Below are 27,720 nucleotides of genomic sequence, written 5' to 3'. Positions count from 1 at the left end.
ATTATCCAGGACCCCCCTGCGGGCCTGTCTGGACTGGAGCCAAAGCACAGATATCCTGCCAGGGAAATACCACTACACAAAAATCCACATGTTGACACACCAGGACTGTGCTGGACTCAACACGGCGACCCAGTGCGCGTCTCCCTCCCGTGTTAACCAGACCCCCCGTCTATTGCATTGGACAGGTTGGTATAATCTGGTGATTGAAATCGTTGGTCAAACAATTATGTTGTTTTTGGACAGTTATGTGCTATTGGTTGTTTCGTGTAGCCCACCTGTTGCAGGAGTCCCTGCCAGGGTCACACAGGACATGCACTTACAGGACTTACGCACAGCAACATTAGGGCATCTCTTCTTGTGCCAGCTGCTCCATAAAACACACGCACAATAATACACAAATGTTGCTGATGTTATTATTAATGATATAATAGCCTACATCATATAATAGTAATTATAATAATAATTTGGGCGATTTCACATAGGCTTGCAGCAAAGAGGATTGCAGAAGCGTCTCTCTATTCATTGTCACTGAAGGCTGCGACACATCAGGGGCTGGCAAGAGGCAGGAAATGATTGAGGACAAAATGAGGAAATCTTCTGTCAACTGAAATGAAAACGGGCGTGTCGTGCGGACAGATAGGTAACTACTGGCCAAATGCGGAAAAGTCTTCCTGAGTGAAATAACGGCATCTTACGGCATGACACACAGGTAGGGGTTGTGGTGTGTATGTGCGTGTGTGTGTATTTGTGTGTGTATGTGTTTGTGTGTCTGTGTGTGTGTGTGTGTGTGTGTGTGTGCGTGTGTGTGTGTGTGTATGTGTGTGTGTGTGTGTGTGTGTGCGTGTGTGTGTGTGTGTGCGTGTGTGTATTTGTGTGGGCGTGTGTGTGTTTGTGTGTGCGTGGGCGGATTTATGTGGTTTACGAGGTTACAACTGGTAATTACAAGGTTATTATGCTATAAATGTGGTTTATGAGGACACTGCTAATGTCCTCATAATTGAAATATTTTAAAAAACATACTAAATTATGTTTTATTGAAAATGTAAAAATGCAGAAAGTTTGTTATTAGGGTTAGGGGATAGAATCTATAGTTTATACAGTATAAAAGTAATTATGTCTATGGAGAGTCCCATAATGATAGTGTCACCAACATGTGTGTGTGTGTGCGTGTGTGTGTGTGTGTGTGTGTGAGAGAGTGAGTGTGTGTGTGTGTGTGTGTGTGTGAGTGAGTGTGTGTGCGTGTGTGTGTGTGTGTGTGTGAGAGAGAGTGTGTGTGTGTGTGTGAGTAAGTAAGTGGGGGCGGGTGGCTCTGCTCTGTACCAGACCCGGTCGCATCATTAACTCTGGGGATTTTCTGAATGAATGAGCAAATGCTGACTAACCCCAGACCGCTGTCCAGAGCAGTGTAGCGGTGAACCATCAGGCAGTCAGATTACAGTACACAACTGCGGTAAAGGACAATAAAACCACAACGATGCAGTGTGCTGCAGTATAGGACACTATAATGTGTCCACACTGGTGTAGTAAAGGACAGGGTGCTGTGCTGCAGTGAAATGCCATTCGGACAGCAGCAGCACACCACTGTCATCGGGGGGGAGCAACGAATCTGAGTCATTCTTCTCCACACCGGCTGATGGACATTGCTGCACGCTGGTTTAGAGGTTGTGCCTCTTTTCTCATTCGTTTTTTTTTTTATATTCACTTCCTGATTATATCCACTAGTAGTAGCTAGGTAACGTTAGCAGGCTAGGTTAGGCTAGTGCCTTAATCACTAATCGTCTCTGTCACACACAAACATAAAAAACAAAACAATCATTTCATTCGCAGATTCATTTTTATTACTGTTTCACAATTGGATAACCCCATATAAACACACACATCACCACAGCTTCCAAGGACAGTGGGCGTGAACTACAGGAGAAGTGGGAATGGGGTGAGGGCGGGTCGCATCAGATTGCTGCCATAGGTGGCTGCCTAATCTTGCCTTATGAGAGGGCCGGCACTGCGGACAGTAATAATCCCAAATCCATCCAGACTCCAACAGAATACTTCCCAAGAGTTTCCTAAGAATTGTGCTTCCTGTGTGCACTCCTGACTCCTCACTCCTAAATTGCCTGAAAAACAATCAACGCATTCGGGTTGACCAAAAAACACTGTCAGCATCCACCCCCCACTAACGCCCTGAAGAATTCCAAAGTCCCCCTATAAGTGTAATTCGAGATATGCCCCTGCTCCTGACTCTTGACTCCTCACTCTTGACTCCTCACTCCTGGCTGTCACTGCGCTGTGCTGCAGGGCCACCATGTCGGGACATGCCTGGGTTTGTTATTCTTTCAGTGTGTCGTCCCAGGACGCGTTCCCACAGGGCAGGGCAGCACCTGTGTGTGTCTGTGCCATGGAACGGCACTCTGGAACTGTGACAGAGACGCTGTAACTACACTACACTGCACTGCAGCTACACTACACTGCACTGCACTACACTACACTGCAGCTACACTACACTACACTGCAATACACTACACTGCAGCTACACTACACTACACTGCAATACACTGCACTGCACTGCACTACACTGCAACTACACTACACTAAAGTACACTGCACTACACTGCACAACATTACACTACACTGCACTACACTACACTACACTGCAGCTACACTGCACTGCACTACACTGGACTGCACTGCACTACACTGCAACTACACTACACTACACTACACTGCACTGCACTGCACTACACTAAAGTACACTGCACTACACTGCAGCTACACTACACTACACTGCACTACACTACACTGCAACTACACTGCACTACACTACACTACGCTACACTGCACTACACTGCACTATACTACACTGCAGCTACACTGCACTGCACTACACTGCACTGCACTGCACCACACTGCAACTACACTACACTAAAGTACACTGCACTACACTGCACAACATTACACTACACTGCACTACACTACACTACACTGCAGCTACACTGCACTGCACTACACTGGACTGCACTGCACTACACTGCAACTACACTACACTACACTGCACTGCACTGCACTACACTAAAGTACACTGCACTACACTGCACTACATTACACTACACTGCACTACACTGCACTACATTACACTACACTACACTGCACTACACTACACTACACTGCAACTACACTACACTACACTGCACTGCACTGCACTACACTACACTACTCTACAGTACACTGCACTACACTGCAGCTACACTACAGTACACTGCACTACACTACACTGCAACTACACTACACTACACTACACTGCACTGCACTACACTACACTACTCTACAGTACACTGCACTACACTACACTACACTGAAGCTACACTACAGTACACTGCACTACACTACACTGCAACTACACTACACTACACTGCACTACATTACACTACACTGCACTACACTACACTACTCTACAGTACACTGCAGTACACTGCACTACACTGCAGCTACACTACAGTACACTGCACTACACTACACTACTCTAAAGTACACTGCACTACACTACACTACACTGCAGCTACACTACAGTACACTGCACTACACTACACTGCAACTACACTACACTACACTGCACTACATTACACTACACTGCACTACACTGCAGCTACACTACACTATACTACACTGCACTGCACTGCACTACACTACACTGCACTACACTACACTGCAACTACACTACACTGCACTGCACTACACTACTCTACAGTACACTGCACTACACTACACTACACTACACTGCAGCTACACTACAGTACACTGCACTACACTACACTGCAACTACACTACACTGCACTACACTACACTGCAACTATACTACACTGCAACTACACTGCACTACACTACAGTACACTGCACTACACTACACTACACTGCACTACACTGCAGCTACACTACACTATACTACACTGCACTACACTGCACTACAGTACACTGCACTACACTACACTGCAGCTACACTACACTACACTGCACTACACTACACTGCACTACACTGCAGCTACACTACACTATACTACACTGCACTACACTGCACTACAGTACACTGCACTACACTACAGTACACTGCACTACACTACAGTACACTGCACTACACTACACTGCAACTACACTACACTACACTGCACTACACTACACTGCAACTACACTGCACTACACTGCACTACACTGCAGCTACACTGCAACTATACTACACTGCACTGCACTACATTACACTGCACTACACCACACTACACTGTAGAAAACTGCACTGCACTACACTACACTACACTACACTACACTATACTACACTGCACTGCACTACAGTACACTGCACTACACTACACTACACTGCAGCTACACTACACTACACTGCACTACACTACATTGCAACTACACTACACTAAACTGCACTACACTACACTGCAGCTACACTACACTGCACTGCACTACACTACACTGCACTGCACTGCAACTACACTACACTACACTACACTACACTATACTACACTACACTGCACTGCACTGCACTACAGTACACTGCACTACACTACACTGCAGCTACACTACACTACACTGCACTACACTACACTGCACTGCACTACATTACACTGCACTACACTACACTGCAACTACACTACACTGCACTACACTGTAGAAAACTGCACTGCACTACACTACACTGCAGCTACACTACACTGCACTGCACTACACTACACTGCACTACACTACACTACACTACACTACACTGCACTGCACTGCACTACAGTACATTGCACTATACTACACTGCAGCTACACTGCACTACACTGCACTACACTACACTGCAGCTACACTACACTAAACTGCACTACACTACACTGCAACTGCACTACACTGCACTGCACTACACTGCAGCTACACTACATTGCACTGCACTACATTACACTGCACTACACTACACTGCAACTACACTACACTGCACTACACTGTAGAAAACTGCACTGCACTACACTACACTGCACTGCACTGCACTACACTACACTACACTACAACTACACTACACTACACTACACTACACTACACTGCACTGCACTACACTACACTACACTACACTGCACTGCACTACACTACACTACACTACACTACACTACAACTACACTACACTACACTGCACTGCACTGCACTACACTACACTACAACTACACTACACTACACTACACTGCACTATACTACACTGCAGCTACACTACACTACACTACACTGTAGAAAACTGCACTGCACTACACTACACTACACTACACTACAACTACACTACACTACACTACACTGCACTGCACCAGGAGCCCAGGCCGTAGTGCAGGTGTGTCCAGCTGTGCTGCACTGCTTCTCCCATTGCTGTGGCTGTGGCAAGGCCTGTGTCAGTGTGAGTCACGCAGCGGACGTTACCTCACCCTCCCTGGCTCCAGTTGTTCAACAGAGGAAGCGGCTGCTGCACACCTGCTCCTTGACGGTGTGTCCCGGGTCTCTCCGAATCAGCGCCCCCTGACAGGGCACCGGTCCGAGGGGTCCGGGGGTCCAGGGGCACTGAGTCTATGGGTCGCACACAGTGGCAGCAACCTCCCACGCCCCACCCCAGGAAATGCAGGTCATATTATTTGTATTTTTATTGTTATTATTATTATTATTATTATTATTATTATTATTATTATTATTATTATTATTATTATCATCACATTCAGCCAAACACTGCACAGTCACAGTTAAGGCAGGGAGACAATCACCACTAGAGACCAGAAATCAGGTGTTTATTGGATTATTGTTACATGAAACAGTATTAAATGTATTTAAAATCAAACACAACAGCGTATATATTCATCTTGAAACAGAAGCGGAAACGTGAGGCTCCGGGACGGTGTGGTACAATAGCCCTCAGCGCCCTTCACTGCAGATGCTTAAGCGTGGCGTTGGCTCCCTCTAGTGGACTGAACCCACACTCACTCATCTGCCACTCCTGTTATCTATCGATCTAGCTGTAAACAAATTACCACCATTCGTTAAAAATGTATATAAAATATAAAATGTAAAAAAGTTGTGGGGAACTCTAGTACATGTCCACGCGCTGTCTCCGGCTGCTGTGTTTCTGCGGGGGGGTCATGCGGAAGCCATCATCCGGGTCCCAGCTCTCCGCCTGAAATTATGACTGTTTTTATTATTATTATTATTATTATTATTATTATTATTATTATTATTATTCATTATTATGATTTATTATAAATGTGTTGTTATTATTACTGTTCATTATTAATAGTAGTTGTATTATGTATTTATTGGCAGGCGCCCTTATCCAGATTATTGTTAAGATCTGTCCCTACTAAAGGTAATACAAATATAATGACTTTGGAATTGATTTAAAATAAAATAAGAATTTACCTTTTCTTTGCCAGAATTGCCTGGAAAAACAACAACAACAACTGATCAAGGACTGTCCCACACGAGCCCAGGCTCCAGGGCATGAGAATCAGTGCAGTCGGGTGTGAGTTAGTGTGTGTAAGGTGTGCCGTGTGGTGTATGATGTGTGTGGTGTGTGTAAGTGTGCAGTGTGTGTAAGTGTGCGGTTTGTGTATAGTGTGTGTAAGTGTGCAGTGTGTGTATAGTGTGTGTGTAGTGTGCAGTGTGTGTATAGTGTGTAAGTGTGCAGTGTGTGTATAGTGTGTGTAAGTGTGCAGTGTGTGTATAGTGTGTGTGTAAGTGTGCAGTGTGTGTATAGTGTGTGTGTAGTGTGTAGTGTGCGGTGTGTGTGTGGTGTGTGTATTGTGTATAGTGTGTGTAAGTGTGCAGTGTGTGTATAGTGTGTGTGTAAGTGTGCAGTGTGTGTATAGTGTGTGTGTAGTGTGTGTATAGTGTGCAGTGTGTGTGTGGTGTGTGTATTGTGTATAGGGTGTGTAATTGTGCGGTGCGGGTTGCTCACAGTGAGAGTACAGGCAGCTGACGATCACGCTGAGCAGCAGCAGCAGGAAGATCAGCCAGCGCCCGATTCTCCAGGCCATCTCCAGGGGCGACAGTGCTGCGGGACACAATGACATCACAGCTCCCTGACATCACGGCTCACTGACATCACGGCTCCCTGACATCACGGCTCACTGACATCACCACCGCTACACAACCCTGCTGCTTGACCAAATCAGTGATAGCAACAATTCTACTTCTGATATCAAAAATTCTATTTCAGATATCAAAAATGTGTTGAACATATTTTGATATCAGTGCTTGTAGGCCTATTCTTGATAACAGTTCAATGTTTGGATAAGGGCATCTGCTAAGAAATAAATCAATAAATAATAATAATAATAATAATAATAATAATAATAATAATAATAATAATAATAATAATAATAATAATATTTGATATCAACATTGGTGTGCAAAAGGCTGTCTGTCTGACTGGTCACTCAGCTGACGCTTCCCTCAACACGTCACTCAACATCCTATCCACTGCATCTGCAGTTTGTTGTGTTTTGTTAGATGTGTGAGATATTGCTGCACAACTGTGTGTCTCAATGCCTGGTGGTTTGGCTGATTGTTGTCAGTAAAGAGTGGCCCGGGGGACCCGCACTCACAGGTGGAGAAGGTCTGCTCCCGCAGCTTGATGATGGTGTTGTTGGGCTGCAGGACGCCGCACCAGTACACGCCCGGGCCCTCGGGCAGGTGGGTCACACTCACGGTGAAGCTGAGCCGCTCGGGCTGCACACGGATCACCACCTGGCCCTCGTGGAGGCTCTCCTCCAGGTTGGCCGTGGCGAAGCCGGAGCAGCACAGGCTGGAGTTCTGCTTGCACCACACCTTGGGCAGCGTGGCGTGGCCCTGCTCGTAGCTGCACTCCATCTCCTGGGGGTGCAGCGCCACACACACGCCTGGGACTACACTACACTGCACTGCACTGCACTACACTACACTACACTACACTACACTACACTGCACTATACTACACTGCAGCTACACTACACTACACTACACTGTAGAAAACTGCACTGCACTACACTACACTACACTACACTACAACTACACTACACTACACTACACTGCACTGCACCAGGAGCCCAGGCCGTAGTGCAGGTGTGTCCAGCTGTGCTGCACTGCTTCTCCCGTTGCTGTGGCTGTGGCAAGGCCTGTGTCAGTGTGAGTCACGCAGCGGACGTTACCTCACCCTCCCTGGCTCCAGTTGTTCAACAGAGGAAGCGGCTGCTGCACACCTGCTCCTTGACGGTGTGTCCCGGGTCTCCCCGAATCAGCGCCCCCTGACAGGGCACCGGTCCGAGGGGTCCGGGGGTCCAGGGGCACTGAGTCTATGGGTCGCACACAGTGGCAGCAACCTCCCATGCCCCACCCCAGGAAATACAGGTCATATTATTTGTATTATTATTGTTATTATTATTATTATTATTATTATTATTATTATTATTATTATTATCATCACATTCAGCCAAACACTGCACAGTCACAGTTAAGGCAGGGAGACAATCACCACTAGAGACCAGAAATCAGGTGTTTATTGGATTATTGTTACATGAAACAGTATTAAATGTATTTAAAATCAAACACAACAGCGTATATATTCATCTTGAAACAGAAGCGGAAACGTGAGGCTCCGGGACGGTGTGGTACAATAGCCCTCAGCGCCCTTCACTGCAGATGCTTAAGCGTGGCGTTGGCTCCCTCTAGTGGACTGAACCCACACTCACTCATCTGCCACTCCTGTTATCTATCGATCTAGCTGTAAACAAATTACCACCATTCGTTAAAAATGTATATAAAATATAAAATGTAAAAAAGTTGTGGGGAACTCTAGTACATGTCCACGCGCTGTCTCCGGCTGCTGTGTTTCTGCGGGGGGGTCATGCGGAAGCCATCATCCGGGTCCCAGCTCTCCGCCTGAAATTATGACTGTTTTTATTATTATTATTATTATTATTATTATTATTATTATTATTATTATTATTCATTATTATGATTTATTATAAATGTGTTGTTATTATTACTGTTCATTATTAATAGTAGTTGTATTATGTATTTATTGGCAGGCGCCCTTATCCAGATTATTGTTAAGATCTGTCCCTACTAAAGGTAATACAAATATGATGACTTTGGAATTGATTTAAAATAAAATAAGAATTTACCTTTTCTTTGCCAGAATTGCCTGGAAAAACAACAACAACAACTAATCAAGGACTGTCCCACACGAGCCCAGGCTCCAGGGCATGAGAATCAGTGCAGTCGGCTGTGAGTTAGTGTGTGTAAGGTGTGCCGTGTGGTGTATGATGTGTGTGGTGTGTGTAAGTGTGCAGTGTGTGTAAGTGTGCGGTTTGTGTATAGTGTGTGTAAGTGTGCAGTGTGTGTATAGTGTGTGTGTAGTGTGCAGTGTGTGTATAGTGTGTAAGTGTGCAGTGTGTGTATAGTGTGTGTAAGTGTGCAGTGTGTGTATAGTGTGTGTGTAAGTGTGCAGTGTGTGTATAGTGTGTGTGTAGTGTGTAGTGTGCGGTGTGTGTGTGGTGTGTGTATTGTGTATAGTGTGTGTAAGTGTGCAGTGTGTGTATAGTGTGTGTGTAGTGTGCAGTGTGTGTATAGTGTGTAAGTGTGCAGTGTGTGTATAGTGTGTGTAAGTGTGCAGTGTGTGTATAGTGTGTGTGTAAGTGTGCAGTGTGTGTGTAGTGTGTAGTGTGCGGTGTGTGTGTGGTGTGTGTATTGTGTATAGTGTGTGTAAGTGTGCAGTGTGTGTATAGTGTGTGTGTAGTGTGTAGTGTGCGGTGTGTGTGTGGTGTGTGTATTGTGTATAGTGTGTGTAAGTGTGCAGTGTGTGTATAGTGTGTGTGTAGTGTGCAGTGTGTGTATAGTGTGTAAGTGTGCAGTGTGTGTATAGTGTGTGTAAGTGTGCAGTGTGTGTATAGTGTGTGTGTAAGTGTGCAGTGTGTGTATAGTGTGTGTGTAGTGTGTAGTGTGCGGTGTGTGTGTGGTGTGTGTATTGTGTATAGTGTGTGTAAGTGTGCAGTGTGTGTATAGTGTGTGTGTAAGTGTGCAGTGTGTGTATAGTGTGTGTGTAGTGTGTGTATAGTGTGCAGTGTGTGTGTGGTGTGTGTATTGTGTATAGGGTGTGTAATTGTGCGGTGCGGGTTGCTCACAGTGAGAGTACAGGCAGGTGACGATCACGCTGAGCAGCAGCAGCAGGAAGATCAGCCAGCGCCCGATTCTCCAGGCCATCTCCAGGGGCGACAGTGCTGCGGGACACAATGACATCACAGCTCCCTGACATCACGGCTCACTGACATCACGGCTCCCTGACATCACGGCTCACTGACATCACCACCGCTACACAACCCTGCTGCTTGACCAAATCAGTGATAGCAACAATTCTACTTCTGATATCAAAAATTCTATTTCAGATATCAAAAATGTGTTGAACATATTTTGATATCAGTGCTTGTAGGCCTATTCTTGATAACAGTTCAATGTTTGGATAAGGGCATCTGCTAAGAAATAAATCAATAAATAATAATAATAATAATAATAATAATAATAATAATAATAATAATAATAATAATAATAATAATATTTGATATCAACATTGGTGTGCAAAAGGCTGTCTGTCTGACTGGTCACTCAGCTGACGCTTCCCTCAACACGTCACTCAACATCCTATCCACTGCATCTGCAGTTTGTTGTGTTTTGTTAGATGTGTGAGATATTGCTGCACAACTGTGTGCCTCAATGCCTGGTGGTTTGGCTGATTGTTGTCAGTAAAGAGTGGCCCGGGGGACCCGCACTCACAGGTGGAGAAGGTCTGCTCCCGCAGCTTGATGATGGTGTTGTTGGGCTGCAGGACGCCGCACCAGTACACGCCCGGGCCCTCGGGCAGGTGGGTCACACTCACGGTGAAGCTGAGCCGCTCGGGCTGCACACGGATCACCACCTGGCCCTCGTGGAGGCTCTCCTCCAGGTTGGCCGTGGCGAAGCCGGAGCAGCACAGGCTGGAGTTCTGCTTGCACCACACCTTGGGCAGCGTGGCGTGGCCCTGCTCGTAGCTGCACTCCATCTCCTGGGGGTGCAGCGCCACACACACGCCTGGGACAGGGGTGCCAAGGAGGGATATTGTTAAACATATACATTTTATTAGGGGGGCATTTTATGAGACACGGGGACCTGGACAGCTGAGCGGACATTTTCAATCAATCAAACTTTATTTATAAAGCACTTTAAAACAACCAAAGTAGACCAAAGTGCTGTACAGAAATATAAATACACATAAAATAGACCAAAATAAACATAATAAATAAACAAAATATCAATGTCAATTGTCAAAGGCCAATGAAAAGGTTTTAAGAAATGTTTTAAAAAAAGACAATGATGGGGACTGTCTGATAAACAAAGGCAAATCATTCCACAGTTCTCTGAGCTTACGCTTTGTTTTTGGGCACAATCAGGAGCAATTGATCAGCTGACCTGAGAGAACGGGCGGGTATATAATGTATTGTCAAAAGTTTAATGACCTGCAAGACCGCAAATAAACACCGAATTGTTTAATCGAGTGATTGACTGAGTAGCACATGATTTACAATTAACGGCCTGCTCTCCGCGCGTATTAAAATGATTGTAGTTGCCTCTTCCTTATCGACATCACTCGTCAAAACGGCAAAGACTAAAACACCCAAACTGTGCAAATATAGCAACGAGACCGTTTTCAATATATAATGTGTACGACTGCCGCTAACACTAATTACTACTAATACTGCTAATAATAATAATAATAATAATAATAATAATAATAATAATAATAATAACAGAAAACGAAATATAAATGTTTTTGCTTTTCTTTAATGTGTGTGAAATACAGGATGAATTACTAAACACTACTGAATTTGAAATAAATGTTAAAAAAATCCCAGCATGAAAAATAACATTAGAAAAACTTTTTCTGTAAGGACGGTAAATACATGTGTCTCAAAACTTTTTCAAGACAATTTTTACGTATTTAATAAACGCACACGGCGTCGTGCTGTTTGCTGCTGTGAACTGCGATGCCTGTAAACACTCCTCAGCTGCATACAGTGTGACTGTTTTAGGAATTGTGTTAGTTTGAAAAACACAGTTTCAATTCTTTTTAAATATGTATGATTATAATGTATGATTATTATTACATATGATTGTGATTAAATATCGTTGTTATTATTATTATTATTATTATTATTATTATTATTATTATTATTATTATTATGACAAAAACAACGCGTGTCGCCCTGCTGTTAGGCTGCTGTTGGTCTCAGTGTGGACGGTACCTGCCACGGCGAGCAGCAGCGACAGGCTCCGCTGGATCCGGCTCATCCCTCGGGCTGGACTGTGTCCCGGCCGGACTGGACTGCTGAGCGCTGGACTGTGTCCCGGCCGGACTGGACTGCTGAGCGCTGGACTGTGTCCCGGCCGGACTGGACTGCTGAGCGCTGGACTGTGTCCCGGCCGGACTGGACTGCTGAGCGCTGGACTGTGTCCCGGCCGGACTGGACTGCTGAGCGCTGGACTGTGTTCCGGCCGGACTGGACTGCTATGGGCTGTGTGTTGCGCTGCGGGTCGGAGCTGCTGCAGGAAGCGCCCGCAGCTCAGAATAGCAAACTGCGCGGCTCTCTTTCTCTCTCTCTCTCTCTCTCTCTCTCTCTCTCTCTCTCTCTCTATATATATATATATATATATATATATATATATATATATATATATATAGGGGCTGGAGAGAAACTTCAACCGCAACTTCTCTAACAGGAGGGGGCGGATCTTTCTCTTAAATTAAAACTGAGACGCGACTATAGCGTTTAATCCACACCTGTTACACTGACCCCCCACACACGATACCGGGACACTGGGGGGTGTCAGAGATAGTTTCCCTTGCCTCTTTCTGCTCCTCTCCTCTCCCTCGCTGCGTACACACTGTGTAACTACACTATCACTCTATCACACTGCGGGCCAACTCAAGAGCAACTCACAGTGTGTGGTGATAGAGATAGATTGTGTGAGACTGAAAGAGTGTGGGTGATTTGCGATTTCTTTAGACTCACTGCGTACTGTGTTTGCGCATAGTGCGTTTTGTAGACATTTCCCTGTTTTAGTTGTGTCTGCCTCTCTGAAACCTTAAGACTAGGGGAGTAAAATGAAATTCATTCATTCAAATTTCAAACAACACTTTAAGAAACAGGTGTTTATTAGTAGCTGTGGTAGTAATAGCATTTACATCTCCTTTAAAGACTGTAACACGGGGGTAGGGGGTCTCTCGTCACTACAGCAGCTGGATGTCGCTGTAGTGCAGTTGTGTGTTGTCCGGCCCGTCCGGTTCCCTGGCGGATGGGGGTCGTCCTGGGGACAGAGAGGTCAACTGCACCCCCTTCACCTCGGCATACGTCACACCGCCGTCCGGCTCCACGCCCGCCTGCGTACGGACACACGGGGAGAGGATTGGCTGCGTGTGTGTTCAGTGTGTGTGTGCTCTTTGTATTTTGTTGCTCTGTGTGTCAGTGTGTGTGTTGTGGCTCTGCGTGTGTGTGGTGTTTGGTGGGGAGTGGATAGTGATCTGTCTTGCTCAACATTTCATAAAATGCCCCCTCTGTCAGCAACCACCTCACACACAGCAGCACGATAACAACCAAAGAGGGTTGACATGCACGCACACACACACACACACCGTCTCACGTACACACTCACAAACTGACAAACACACTGACACAATTTCGTAACCGGTGAAGAAGGGAAGACACGATTGCAACCAAGGAGTTAGAGCATGTTGTGCAATTGCAGTCCCTGCAGGAAAAGCCCGTGTTGGTGTGCGAGCCCCGGCCCTGCCGGCTGCTGTGAGACGCTGTTTACAGGCAGTGTGGACGAACTCACTCTCACACAGCCCTCTGTGACGCAGTCCGTCCTCTGAGCAGAGTGTCCCTCCTTCCGACAGCACCCACCTGGGGACAACAGGAGCACGGTCAGCCAGAGAGTGCATGTGTGTGATAGTTTGAGAGTGTGTGAGAGTGTGAGTGTGTGTGTGTGTGTATGTGAGTGTGAGTGTGTGTGTATTTGTGCATGTGTGAGAGTGTGTGAGAGTGTGTGTAATAGTGAGAGAGTGTGTGTGCGAGAGTGTGGATGGTGGCACTGTGTGTGTGACAGTGTGTGAGAGAGTGTGAGAGTGTGTGTGATAGTGAGAGAGTGTGTGTGAGAGTGTGCAGGGTGGCACTGTGTGCCCCTGGCGCAGTATGGCATGGGACACTGTCTCACCCGTGTCTGCAGTCCTCCTGCGCCGGCACAGCGCCCTGCCCAGCAGCACCAACGGCACTAGGACGACCAGCAGCCCCAGCAAGCTGAACGGCACGATGTAGTGCACAGGGGGCTTCACCCTGCTGGACGACAGCCCCCCACAGGGCCTGAGTCATCACACAGGGACAGTTTTTGTTCGTCCAGGAGAGACCCTCTCATTACTTTTCTCTCTCCCCTCTCTCTCACTCCCCTCTTTCACTCTGTCCTTAATGGATCAATTGACTGACAGGGGGATGCATAATGTAAAAAAAAAGTGTTTACCTGTCCTGGGGTGCAGAACCTACACAAGCAGCAACAGACAAGAGACACGACACACGACACACGAGACAGGAACAGAAACAGCAACACGTTAAATAGCAGTCTGTCAGCAAGGAAGGCGTGAAAATGGTCGGGTCTCAAAGTGGCATTTTGTCCTCTCAGGGGATAGGAGCAGCGCTCGGGGATCATGAGTTTCAGTTACATTTCTTTCACTTGGCCGGGTCAGTCTGACACTATCTGCGCTGTGACCACGGCTCGAATAATAATGAAAACAATTCACCCACAAAACAATAGTAATGCACCACTCAACTCCCACCGTCCCCGTGCTGCCAGTCTGGCTCTCCCACAGAGACCCAGTGAGGGGTTTGTGTCACCGGTGCCGAACAGGCTGGCGAGTGGCGGGCGCAGTCAGGCTGCTGGGGGTCCTACCTTGCATGACCTCCACTCGGGTGTACGTCATGACGTCCAGCAGGGCGGTCTTCTCGATGCCACACCAGTAGTCGCCGGCGTCGGAGAGCTGGGGCTTCTTAATGGTGACGGTGATGCTGCCTGTCTGCTTGTTGTCCTCTACTATGACGTTCCTGCCCTCAACCGCATCCCCTGCGTAGGCCCGGATGTTGCAGTGCAGCTTGTAGTAGCCCTGGCACCAGTACTTTTTGTGAGTGAAGTAGTAATTCCTGTTGTAGGTGTAGTTTATCTTGTAGTCTGATTGGGTGTACATTGTCACCTTAGCCGGACCGCTGAGGGATGAGACGCCTGAGAGGAGAGGAGAGAGGGAGAGGAGAGGAGAGAGGGAGAAGAGAGGAGAGGAGAGGAGAGGAGACAGGGAATGCAGCAAGGGAGAGGAGAGGAGAGGCGAGGAGAGGAGCAGAAAGAGGCAAGGGAAACAACAGCAAAATAACAGTGACAAACAGTGATGTTGTTAAATTATATTGCTAAATCTGTTTGAATACTAAGTGTAGTAACAGTAGTAGTAGTGGCTGCAGACTGAGGTCCCAGCAGACTCGTCTTTAGTCTCACCTGTGAGTAGATTGAGCAGCAGTAGCAGAGCTGGTAGTGCCCTCATGGTGAAGAGAGATGGACACGGAGACTCGGACTGGTCGCCCATCTCAGCCCAGCTCAGCTCCAGAGAAACGGATACGGAGAGTGACTGACCGTCCAGCCCAGCTCAGCTCCTTAGAGACGGACACAGAGATTGACTGACCGTCCAGCCCAGCTCGACTCCAGAGAGACAGACACGGAGATTGACTCCAGTCACACGCTGCAGTGCTCAGTGTCTTCCTGCTGTGGGACAGACAGACAGACAGACAGCACGGAGTCTGTTGACTCACAATAGATAGCTTACTAATCAGAACATTTCCTCACTTCCCTACTGACAGCAGCAGCATGACTTTCATTCGACTCTGCAATAATGACAACAGCTGCCATCTGACACATCTGTTAATAATGAAAATCACGTGGCAGATTTTGCGCATTGATTTTGGATTGATTTAATTCATTTCATATTTTGAGAAGTCGAACACACCTCTCAGTTTGGAACAGACACTAACAGACACACACTACACTGCCGTGACGTACACAGAGCCGGGCAGGAAGCCTTATCTTCATCACTCTAAATATAGCAGAGGGGAGAGGGAAGCCTGCGGTCGGGACTGTGAAAGTAGAAGTGCCAGTAATTTGTGTGAGAGAGCGATGGAGTGGGGGAGAGAGGGAGAGAGAGGGAGAAGAGCAGATACACAGTGGGACAGACAGTAATTAAGCAAGAGCAGGAGGAGTGTCTGTGTCTCGTCCTCTCCCAGCTCACAGTGACGCACACTCAGACCCAGGTTAAGAAAGTTGGCTTTACTGTAAAATAAATAATGCACCCCCCTCCCCACATGTTACATCCACAGCCACCATCACTCTCCCACTCTTGCTGTCCTTCTCACATATTTTAAATGTATATCTGAGCTCAAATTACAGTTTTATTCAATTGCTAACATGCATTGGTCAAAACTAAAGTTGTCAAAACTCTTCACACAGTCAGCGAAACAGAAGTGTACAGTGAGGGGAAAAAAGTATTTGATCCCCTGCTGATTTTGTACGTTTGCCCACTGACAAAGAAATGATCAGTCTATAATTTTAATGGTAGGTGTATTTTAACAGTGAGAGACAGAATAACAACAAAAAAATCCAGAAAAACGCATTTCAAAAAAGTTATACATTGATTTGCATGTTAATGAGGGAAATAAGTATTTGATCCCCTATCAATCAGCAAGATGTCTGGCTCCCAGGTGTCTTTTATACAGGTAACGAGCTGAGACTCTCTTAAAGGGAGTGCTCCTAATCTCAGCTCGTTACCTGTATAAAAGACACCTGTCCACAGAAGCAATCAATCAATCAGATTCCAAACTCTCCACCATGGCCAAGACCAAAGAGCTGTCCAAGGATGTCAGGGACAAGATTGTAGACCTACACAAGGCTGGAATGGGCTACAAGACCATCGCCAAGCAGCTTGGTGAGAAGGTGACAACAGTTGGTGCGATTATTCGCAAATGGAAGAAACACAAAATAACTGTCAGTCTCCCTCGGTCTGGGGCTCCATGCAAGATCTCACCTCGTGGAGTTTCAATGATCATGAGAACGGTGAGGAATCAGCCCAGAACTACACGGGAGGATCTTGTTAATGATCTCAAGGCAGCTGGGACCATAGTCGCCAAGAAAACAATTGGTAACACACTACGCCGTGAAGGACTGAAATCCTGCAGCGCCCGCAAGGTCCCCCTGCTCAAGAAAGCACATGTACAGGCCCGTCTGAAGTTTGCCAATGACCATCTGAATGATTCAGAGGAGAACTGGGTGAAAGTGTTGTGGTCAGATGAGACCAAATCAAGCTCTTTGGCATCAACTCAACTCACTGTGTTTGGAGGAGGAAGAATGACCCCAAGAACACCATCCCCACCTTCAAACATGGAGGTGGAAACATTATGCTTTGGGGGTGTTTTTCTGCTAAGGGGACAGGACAACTGCACCGCATCAAAGGGACGATGGACGGGGCCATGTACCGTCAAATCTTGGGTGAGAACCTCCTTTCCTCAGCCAGGGCATTGAAAATGGGTCGTGGATGGGTATTCCAGCATGACAATGACCCAAAACACACAACAAAGGAGTGGCTCAAGAAGAAGCACATTAAGGTCCTGGAGTGGCCTAGCCAGTCTCCAGACATTAATCCAATAGAAAATCTGTGGAGGGAGCTGAAGGTTCAAGTTGCCAAACCTCAGCCTCGAAACCTTAATGACTTGGAGAGGATCTGCAAAGAGGAGTGGGACAAAATCCCTCCTGAGATGTGTGCAAACCTGGTGGCCAACTACAAGAAACGTCTGACCTCTGCGATTGCCAACAAGGGTTTTGCCACCAAGGACTAAGTCGAAGGGGTCAAATACTTATTTCCCTCATTAACATGCAAATCAATTGATAAATTTTTTGAAATGCGTTTTTCTGGATTTTTTTGCTGTTATTCTGTCTCTCACTGTTAAAATACACCTACCATTAAAATTATAGACTGATAATTTCTTTGTCAGTGGGAAAATGTACAAAATCAGCAGGGGATCAAATACTTTTTTCCCCTCATTGTTCATTGCTTTCACACAAAATGCATTCAATGACCACATTCTCCGAAACCCATGAACTCTTTTCTCATTCATACTCCACCACCTGCAGCACGTTTTCAAATGCTAACACACTGTTCCCAAAACTGTTACAGTTTTTCTCGATTGTTTGAGCACATTTGTCCAAACAGAATTCACCTTTTCAAAACAATGAACACACAGCCCCAAACTGAAACATGTGTGCCAAAATGACACATTTAATTTGCAAAAGATTCTCAAAACATTAAATACTTGATACAAAATCAACTACCTCCATCAAAACACACAACCTGTTATTAATGAAAACGTATTTCAATCATTTGTTACATAATAGACCAGTAAATAATGTTAACCCACTTTGACATGTCTGTGCCATTTGTTTATACTATAATTACATGATGTACCATAAAACAACCATTCGTTGTTGTCGATCAGGCCACACGTTTTCATCAAAATCAGTGCTTATTGCCAATTGCCAGTGCCAGTGCTTAGTCGAACGAGCTTATTTTGAGACATGTATGAAGTGTTTTGGTGGTTTGAGTGAGTTTTGAAGGTGAGATTAGCTGTTTGGCCAGGAAGCATGTTGGTAATGCAGACTGTATGAAGAGTTTTGAAACTGTCTTCAGTATTGAAAAAACGAATAGAGGCGCGACTCCGCACAGGCAGCCCCAGTCCTCCCCGCTGGGCGGCGCTGAGCGGCTGTCCCCGCAGTGCAGCGCCGCTCTAGGTCGAGCTGCAGTCTGTGGTCAGTCCCTCTCCGGCGGCTGCTGTCAGGCGTGGACCCCCAGCCCTCCGTCCACTCGCTCATTTCTCTCCCACAGGAACCGGCAAGAGCAACCGCGGCGGGCAGCATGGTGCTGGATCTGGACCTGTTTCGCACCGACAAGGGCGGCGACCCGGCCATCGTGCGGGAGACGCAGGCGAAGCGCTTCAAAGACGTGACGTTGGTGGATAAGCTGGTGCAGTCGGACACGGAGTGGAGGAAATGTGAGTCAAACAGATCCTGAACCCGTCTCTCCTGTGCGTGTGAAACATCCATGTAACCGCGCCTCGAAACGGCCTGCCTGTGTTTAACATGATGATGATGATGATGATGATGATGGCGGCGGCGGCGGCGCCGCCGCTGCTGCAGCGCTGACCGCACCTGTGTGGCCCCTGATGCGCTGCGGTTGCGTCACCCTTATTCCGAGGGGGTAGTGGGGATGTTGACAGCTGTCTGTCTGTGTGTCTGTCTGTCTGTCGCACACACATGGCTGCTCTGGCCATGAAAATCTTCCACACCAGCCGCGCTCGGAGTCGGGGCACTATTTGGCAGGAAGTGGTGCGCATGTTGCTGCTATGGTCCCGCAGGCAGAGCAGTCTGATGCAATCCTGCTGCAACATAGTGGCCGCCGGTGTGAGCCCCGGTCCGCAGTGTTGGCAGTGCCCCTGCACCCCACGCAACAACACCGAGTGTATTTTGGCCACATTTGTAGATAACGTGTTTATTTCATCGATGCTAATTCTCAGCAGCTGTCTGTTAGATATACAGTGCTGGGTTTAAACATGAGCTCCGTGTGTGTATTTTGTGAGAAGATGCTTTTCCGCAGTGGATAGTGGGCGCTGTGTGGCGATGCAGGGCAATATTGTTAGTTTAGTGAAGACAGGTGAGACGTATTTACAGTTATTGATAAGTATTGATCTGTATTGCTCGTCTGTGCACGTACTTTCAGTTTCCACGCAGGGCCGGGCTGTGAGTGTGAGTCACGTCACCAGCAGACTGCCACTGTGGGCCAAGTCGCCACCTCTCTCATTCAAATGGTGCTTTATGTATGTGACAAACATTTGTAGTTTTGCCAAAGCAATTACATATAGACACAACTCTGCCTCTCTCTCTCTGTTGACACAGACCAGTCTTCACATTGCCTTGACACCCTGGAGTTAACGGTCGTGCGTCCCTATTTAAGCGAGTGTAGGCAGAAACAGAAGTGAAACTGCAGGCAGAGCGGCGTGCAGCCGGGCCTCAACCCCACAGCTGCAGCTCTCCGTTACGGGGGTCCTGCCTGTGCTCTTGTGCTGCCTGCAGCAGGAGACTCACCTTGTCTCTCCCCCCCAGGCCGGTTCCGCGCAGACAACCTGAACAAGATGAAGAACCTGTGCAGCAAGACCATCGGAGAGAAGATGAAGGTCCGACTGGGGCGCTCTGTCTGTGTCTGTCTGTCTGCCTGTCTCTCTGACTCTGTGTGTGTCTCTCTCTCTCTCTCTCTCTCTCTCTCTCTCTCTCTCTCTGTCACTCAATTCAATGCAAGATTTATTGGCATGACATTTGTATACAAGTATTGCCAAAGCATGTGATAGAATTGATACATATAAACAGGAAAATATAGATTTATAGAAAATAAAGTAAAACAAAAAATAGAATAAGAATACATAGATTACACATTCAAATAATTAAATTAATAGAAAGAAAATAATTGAAAATGGTATGATTAGGTACATTCCAATACATAAAACTAATATATATCATAGTAAATAATCGTAATAATATTTGAGAAATAACAAGACATTGATAAAACGTTCCTTATTCCCAGTAAAGTCCCCCCCACCTTAGAAAGCAGCTCTAACACTGCCCCCCCTCTGATGCACTGATCCTATACCAGACTATGGGCTGTGTGGCTGCCCCCACTCCCTGTAGCAGTGGGCCCGTGCGGTTGCAGGCTGTCCATCCACTGTCCACACTGTCCCTACATTGTCCCCACATTGTCTCTCTTTCTGTGTTTCTCTCTGACTCTCTCTCTGTGCCTCTCTCTCTCTCTCTCTCTCTCTCTCTCTCTCTCTCTCTCTCTCTCTCTCTCTCTCTGCAGAAGAAGGAGCCGGTGGGTGATGACGACTCTCTGCCTGCGGAGGTGCAGAGTCTGGAGGGGCTGACGGCCGAGGTGCTGGCGGTGAGTGTGAGAGCGACAGGGGCAGGAGAACACACGGCCCCCTGCCCAATCCACATGACACTGTGTCCGTTGTGGTGAAAGTCCTTTCAGAAGCTCGGTTTATGTGTGTGTTTGTTTTGCTTTGTGCGAGTGCTGAATGGCATCTGTGTGTCTTTGGACACTTTCATGTAGAGCAGGTGCAGTGAGATTGGTGAGACTCTGCAGATCTGCGCACAGCTGCGGGTATCTGCGCAACATGAACCCTATCTCTCTCTTGCGCTTGTTTGCTGGTGTGTTTAATGCTGTGCGAGTCTGGATAGATTCTAGCGATTGTTTGTAATCAATACGTGTTTGTTGTCTGTATTGTGTTTACAGTAAGCATGTAAATTCATGTAAGCACAGTTATTATTATATTCTCTCCTGGTTGCACTTGTTGTGTGGGTCAGAAAGACAGAAACTGGAGATCTGTTTCTAGTGTTATTGTCATCTACAATTGCTAATGTAAAAACATATGAGCACAGTTATGATTAGATACTAATCTACACATATGTGCTTGTAGATACATTGTAAACTGAATGTCTGAGTTAAGCACCTATAAAAACTCAATCTGGCCGGTTCAGAGAAACGACGTGATTCTCTCGATCGCAAGGCGCATCTGACTGTAACACAGATTCTAGTATTGAACAGTTTTGTTTCTTAGTCTCGATTTGCGATGTCCTGTGCAGCACTAGTGCAGTCACTGTGGACAGTGCGCCCCTCTGTGCTCCACACCCTGGGCCCGGCGCAGTGCGTTGTGTTGACTCACTTGCGTGTTGCTCGCCCCCAGGCTCTGAGTGTGACGCAGATCAAGCGTGTGCGTGTGCTGGTGGATGAGGCCATCGCAGAGGGGGACGCGGAGCGGCTGTGCCTGGAGGGGCAGAGGTTCGAGTTCCTGCGTGAGATCGGAAACCTGCTGCACCCGAGCGTGCCCATCAGCAATGACGAGGTGGGGGGGCACTGTGTCACATTACTGCGTTCCCTTTAGTGAGGATAGAGATGAAGGTCTGACCCTCTCTCCCTCCCCCCCCCTCCCCTCTCTCTCTCTCTCTCTCTCTCTCTCTCTCTCTCACTCAGGACAATGACAACAAGGTGGAGCGCACCTGGGGTGACTGCTCAGTGCAGAAGAAGTACTCCCACGTGGACCTGGTGGTGATGGTGGACGGTTACGAGGGCGAGAAGGGGGCCGTGGTGGCGGGCAGCCGGGGCTACTTCCTCAAGGCAAGACCCCTGCTTCAGCCTCGGCCTACATACCACTGACGGGCACACGGACACAAACTACACACATCTCCACACAAACTCTCTCTCACACACACACAGTAGTGTTGTTATGATGTCTTTGTTGTGTGTGTATGTGTGTGTGTGTTGGTGTGAGGGTTTCAGATTCTCAGTCTCGTTAGATTTCCAGTTGGGTTCGCGTTCCTGCAGGGTTACTCAGTGGTGCCTGGTTGTCATTGTGTGTGTTGTGCTGCAGGGGGCGCTGGTGTTCCTGGAGCAGGCGCTGATCAACTACGCGCTGCAGATGCTGCACGGCAAGGGCTACACACCCCTCTACACACCCTTCTTCATGAGGAAGGAGGTCATGCAGGAGGTCGCCCAGCTCAGCCAGTTCGACGAGGAGCTGTACAAGGTGCCAGAGACGCACTGGGCACACCCACTGATGATACACGGACACACTGACTGACTGACAAGCTCACTCACTGACGGACTCACACCCTCACTGACGGACTGAAACCCTCAGATTCTCACTGACTGACGGACTCACTGACTGACTGACTGACGGACTCACTGACTGACTGACTGACGGACTCACTGACTGACTGACGGACTCACGCCCTGACGGACTGACTGACGCTCTGCCCCACAGGTGATCGGGAAGGGCAGCGAGCGGGCCGAGGACGCCACTGTGGACGAGAAGTACCTGATCGCCACGTCGGAGCAGCCGATCGCCGCCTTCCTGCGGGATGAGTGGCTGCGGCCCGAGGACCTGCCCCTGCGCTACGCCGGCCTGTCCACCTGCTTCCGCCAGGAGGTGGGCTCCCACGGGCGCGACACGCGCGGAATCTTCAGGGTGCACCAGTTCGAGAAGGTGCGTCTGTGTGACTGTTCTCCTCCTTCCACGGCTGATCTCTCACTGTAGCCCCTCCTCTCAGTGGAAGTGGCGTTGACTGCCTTCCCGATTGGCCTGGCTGTGTCTGATTGGTTGGTTGTGTTGATCAGATCGAGCAGTTTGTTTACGCCTCTCCGCACGACAACAAGTCCTGGGAGATGATGGACGAGATGATCGGCACAGCGGAGGAGTTCTACCAGTCGCTGGGCATCCCCTACCGCATCGTCAACATCGTCTCAGGTGGGCCTGCCTGCCTGCCTGCCTGCCTGCCTGCCTGCCTGCTGTGTTGCTTTATCTGTTGCTTTATCTGTTGCTTTATCTGTGTTGCTTTATCTGTGTTGCTTTATCTGTGTTGCTTTATCTGTGTGTATCAGTGGTGTGCATCTGTGTGAAGTGTTGTAGTGTGTAATAGTGCGTATCAGTGTGTAGTGTTGCTGTGTGTATCAGTGTGTTGTGTTGTATAGTAATGTGTTGCTGTGTCAGTGTGTTGTATAGCATTGTGTGTATCAGTGTATCAGTTGTGTGCGCAGGCTCTCTGAACCACGCTGCCAGTAAGAAGCTGGACCTGGAGGCCTGGTTCCCCGGGTCGGGGGCGTTTCGTGAGCTCGTCTCCTGCTCCAACTGCACCGACTACCAGGCTCGGCGCCTGCGCATCCGCTATGGCCAGACCAAGAAGATGATGGACAAGGTGAGACCAGGGCAGGACAGGGCAGCCTGGGGCAAAACTGACTGACTGAGACCCTGACTGACTGACACACTGACTGACTGACTGACACACTGGGTGAAATGCTGTCTGTCCCCAGGCGGAGTTTGTCCACATGCTGAATGCCACCATGTGTGCCACCACGCGTGTGATCTGTGCCATCCTGGAGAACTACCAGACAGAGGAGGGTGTGGTCATCCCCGAGAAACTGCGCTGCTTCATGCCCCCAGGTGAGCGGTGTGTGAGTGAGAGTTGGAACAGACTTCAGTACCATCAATTAAAGTTGACAGTCTGCACTTTAACCCTGGCCACAGTCATTATATTTTCAGATCTAAAACCCCATTCACAACGAAACAATTGCCAGCAATTTGGTGGCATTTTGTTGCCGGGAAGGTCTGTGTAAATGGGTCATTGCTGGCAAATTGTTGCCTGCAATTTTCCGGCAAGGGTCCTAGTCTAATTGCAACGTGTCTGTGTGAATGAAGCAGGAAAATGATTGCCGGCAAATTCAGCGTCATGCCAAGTGCGTCAGCTGACTGACGTAACCAATCAGAATAGGGGCGCATTTATGTGACCACAACACGACAAGGTTACGCCCTTTGACTGGGTCGTTAGAAATGGCGGAGGTTGAGAATAATATAATATCGCAGCAATTGTTATTGATGAACAGGTTGGCATATGTAATGCTAACTGTTGTCACACATGTCAGATGATATATTTTGCATGATTTATTGGTATACAGCATCTCTGTACCGGCAAACGTGTTGCGCTTCACACTGGGCTCGTCTCAAGTGACATTGGTTCGGTCCATTTCTGTGAAACAGTGTATCAGCGTGCTGGCTGTTCACACTCGTCTGGACTCGTTTGGAAACTTCTGTGTTTTCTCAGGACTCGAGTCACTTGTGTTCATATTGCAATAATCGGGGAGCTTGGTTCGTTTTGTATTAATAAAACATTTACATTTGACATGATTAGTGCATAAGAAATGGCAGCATAAGATAGCATACAATAACAAACACGCGTGACGGCAATAAAGTTACTACATGCAGAAGTCTAACGTGTGACAGTCTACCTCTGATAGAACCGAGTAATGCACGGGTGCGTTCAGGTGCAGGATGTGCGCAGATGTGAGCGGCAAAGCAATTCAGTTTCACGATCTGTGACGACTGTATCATGAGCGCACCAATATTTAAACACACTGTACACAATTACTGAACACAACAATAGCTGCTATATGTGTGGATATTATAATCAGCATTGCGCTGCTGAATGGGGATTGTTTGCCTATATAGAAATATACAATAACAGTGTGACGTCCCCTAAATATCCAGCTGGAGGATGTTACTGCTGCTGCCATACCTTTAAACAGAGTGCTACTTTACACAGTGCATGAATGAAGGGTTTTTACAGCAGTTACTTCTTACACAAACAAAAGTACAAATAAGCCCCACAATAAGTACAATAACATTGTACGCACTGATGTATACATGTTAACTTTAATTTGCATTATTTTCCATTTAGAAAACAATGAGAGAGCTTTGTATCAGCCTTGGTGGATGTAATGAGCCCAGTGCCCAGTTGCTGTCAGATCTCTGATGTTACCGTTAACAGGAATACAAACGCGCGTGCTATCTGCACTGCTGCTGTGCAGTCAGAACTACACGCCATCGGGTGAAATGTGGAGTTCGGTTTCTTTCTGAAAAAGAACCGAGACCCTCCAGTGTCATGTTCATGTTTCTCAAGCGAACCGAACTCGGTTCTTTTGCCAGACGGACCGAGACCAGCTCTTTCGTTGTCTCAGTTCGGTTCGTTTGCCAATCGCAACATGTTGTTCGCACTCTGCTCCAAAAGAACCAAACCGCACTGAATACGAAGCGAAGCTCTCATGTGAACGAGCCTTTAGGCTGCATGACAGGGACACTGACGGTGGTTTGTTACGAGTTTAAGGCAGTAATGTCAAACTTTAAAAAATGAAAAGTAAAATAAGTTGTTTTGAGTAATCAGTCCATTTCCGATCTGCACACCCAGACTTTGGGACATATAGATACGCACAGTCATGTCATGCTTTTCTCATGTATCTAGTTGATGTGCTGCAGTTTGTCAAGACCCACACCACGCCTCTCGTCACGCGACCACGAGAGAGCCGAGTCTCACACTGGGCTCACTGGTTCTGTGGTCCTGGACTGACGCATCGTTTGTGTGTCCCTTCTGACTAGTTCTTGGTAGTGAGTGCGAACCGAACCGGCGTCCTGAACTGGCAAAACGGGGAAATGATGGAACTACAGACACGTGCAGAGTGCCGGTTCGGGTCTGCTCTCCGGACCCACCGGCTTCTGCAGCGTCTCGCTCCCATGGCCACAGCGCTCTTGCCGGATCTCTGTCTTTTGTGTGAACGGATCCTCGCCGGCAATTGTCCGGCATTCATAGCCAGCGTGAATGGGGGCATCAGGAAAAAAGATGGCAGGCGTTACCTGCAGTTCTCCAGCATTTCAGTGCCAGTGGAGCTTAGAGTTCTGGAATACAGAGTCAAAAGGCCAGAACTCGTGTTCGCTGTGAAACAGTGCGTCAGTGTGCAGCCGTTCAAAATTCAAAATCCCTGATCCCCATGTCTTTGTAAGTGAGGGCCCAGGGCCCCTGTGTCTCAGTGTGTGAGGCCCCTGTCTCTCCGCCCACAGGCCTGACAGAGATGATCCGGTTCGTGAAGCCGGCGCCCATCGATCAGGAGCTGTCCAAGAAGCAGAAGAAGCAGCAGGATGGAGGCAAGAAGAAACAGCAGGGCTTGGTGGACCCGGGCCTCCAGAACCAAGTGGAGAACATGTCCGTCAACGACTCCTAGACACACGCACATTGATTCCAGGACCTACCTGTCTGTCCGCCTGTCCGTCTGTCCGTCCGTCTGTCCGGGTGTTCCTGGGTGTTGGGGAATCAAATCTTGTCTCTGCTTCTCTTTGTGTCGGATGTTCAGTGTAGCAGCATAAATAAACAGTTCCAACAGACACGAGCCGCTCCTGCCTGAGTGTGTGCGTGTGCACGTGCTTGTGTGTGTCTGCGTGTCTGCCTGTTTGTTGTGTGTTGTATTAACTGATGATTTCCTGGGTTCAGCTGCAGGTGCGTGGGCAGCGGCGGTGAGGAGCCCTGGGCGGTGTTGTGTGTTGTGTGTTGATTGAGTTACAGGATATTGTTTCAGAAGTGGAGTGCTGTGCGTCTCACTGTCCGTTGGATTTGATTGTGTTCACATTTCTGTCTCTATGACCCTTGACGTGGAAACGAAAAGAAAACTCCTTTCCGTGGGTTCTGCCTCTGAAGTGTCGAGGAGATCGGCGGTCCATTGGCAGGGGTGTGTTCTGTCTCCTGTCCTGCTGTCAGACCCGTCTGACCCAACAGGAGCTTCACAACATTCTGACCAAACTATGGCGTGCGGGATTGAACCCTGTCATATGTGACCGAGCAACGTCATACAGGAGCACGAGAAAGTCATGCGAGACAGAAACGTGTCGTATGGCAGCAGAACACGTCATATGGGAGCAAAGCGTGTCGTAAGTGTGCGGCCCTGGGGCGTGTGTGTGGCACAGCAGAGCAGTCTCCAGCCCGTGTGTGTGTGTGTGTGTGTTGTACTGGACCAGATTTGTACCATGCTGGTCCACACCACTATCATATTTGACCATGTTTGACTGTGGTACACTGTACGTTACCTTGGTTGTACCACAATGTAGGACCAATAATAATTACTTAGACTGACAGTAACTGACACACCATCCT

At 47.7% G+C, this 27,720-nt stretch overlaps 4 protein-coding genes across 8 annotated transcripts; 1 reads left to right on the top strand and 3 right to left on the bottom strand.

Annotated features, from left to right (window-relative positions):
• Positions 1-5,781: 5,781 nt before the first annotated feature.
• LOC136750519 (CMRF35-like molecule 8) lies at positions 5,782-7,903 on the bottom strand. 2 transcript variants are annotated; one of them, XM_066705677.1, is made up of 4 exons: positions 7,611-7,903; positions 6,962-7,057; positions 6,424-6,443; positions 5,782-6,181 (listed from the first exon to the last, which is right to left on the bottom strand). In XM_066705677.1, the coding sequence occupies exons 1-4, from the start codon at positions 7,873-7,875 to the stop codon at positions 6,095-6,097; spliced, it is 468 nt and encodes a 155-aa protein (XP_066561774.1). In that variant the 5' UTR covers positions 7,876-7,903; the 3' UTR covers positions 5,782-6,094. The 2 variants fall into 2 exon arrangements, with proteins under 2 accessions (XP_066561774.1, XP_066561775.1); XM_066705678.1 differs by having other exon boundaries at positions 6,106-6,193.
• A 619-nt stretch (positions 7,904-8,522) lies between these two features.
• LOC136749096 (CMRF35-like molecule 6) lies at positions 8,523-12,683 on the bottom strand. Of its 2 annotated transcripts, none has more exons than XM_066703043.1 (5): positions 12,318-12,680; positions 10,813-11,106; positions 10,167-10,262; positions 9,168-9,187; positions 8,523-8,922 (listed from the first exon to the last, which is right to left on the bottom strand). In XM_066703043.1, the coding sequence occupies exons 1-5, from the start codon at positions 12,361-12,363 to the stop codon at positions 8,836-8,838; spliced, it is 543 nt and encodes a 180-aa protein (XP_066559140.1). In that variant the 5' UTR covers positions 12,364-12,680; the 3' UTR covers positions 8,523-8,835. The 2 variants fall into 2 exon arrangements, with proteins under 2 accessions (XP_066559140.1, XP_066559141.1); XM_066703044.1 differs by having other exon boundaries at positions 8,847-8,934; positions 12,318-12,683.
• A 527-nt stretch (positions 12,684-13,210) lies between these two features.
• LOC136749095 (CMRF35-like molecule 8) lies at positions 13,211-16,112 on the bottom strand. Of its 3 annotated transcripts, none has more exons than XM_066703040.1 (6): positions 15,604-16,112; positions 15,013-15,339; positions 14,587-14,605; positions 14,287-14,432; positions 13,909-13,976; positions 13,211-13,453 (listed from the first exon to the last, which is right to left on the bottom strand). In XM_066703040.1, exons 1-6 carry the CDS (start codon positions 15,689-15,691, stop codon positions 13,304-13,306), a joined length of 798 nt encoding a protein of 265 aa, XP_066559137.1. In that variant the 5' UTR covers positions 15,692-16,112; the 3' UTR covers positions 13,211-13,303. The 3 variants fall into 3 exon arrangements, with proteins under 3 accessions (XP_066559137.1, XP_066559139.1, XP_066559138.1); XM_066703042.1 differs by having other exon boundaries at positions 14,287-14,405; positions 15,604-16,110; XM_066703041.1 differs by having other exon boundaries at positions 14,287-14,408; positions 15,604-16,105.
• Positions 16,113-18,944: 2,832 nt separating this feature from the next.
• Positions 18,945-26,957, top strand: sars1 (seryl-tRNA synthetase 1). The gene is made up of 11 exons (XM_066703039.1): positions 18,945-19,196; positions 20,305-20,375; positions 21,053-21,133; positions 21,939-22,097; positions 22,226-22,369; positions 22,623-22,778; positions 23,016-23,237; positions 23,369-23,498; positions 23,789-23,946; positions 24,062-24,191; positions 26,637-26,957. Exons 1-11 carry the CDS (start codon positions 19,061-19,063, stop codon positions 26,795-26,797), a joined length of 1,548 nt encoding a protein of 515 aa, XP_066559136.1. The 5' UTR covers positions 18,945-19,060; the 3' UTR covers positions 26,798-26,957.
• Positions 26,958-27,720: the final 763 nt, after the last annotated feature.

The sequence above is a fragment of the Amia ocellicauda genome, chromosome 5 (genome assembly GCF_036373705.1).
Source record: "Amia ocellicauda isolate fAmiCal2 chromosome 5, fAmiCal2.hap1, whole genome shotgun sequence".
Classification (NCBI taxonomy): domain Eukaryota; kingdom Metazoa; phylum Chordata; class Actinopteri; order Amiiformes; family Amiidae; genus Amia; species Amia ocellicauda.
This window is presented reverse-complemented; position numbering and strand designations above follow the sequence as displayed.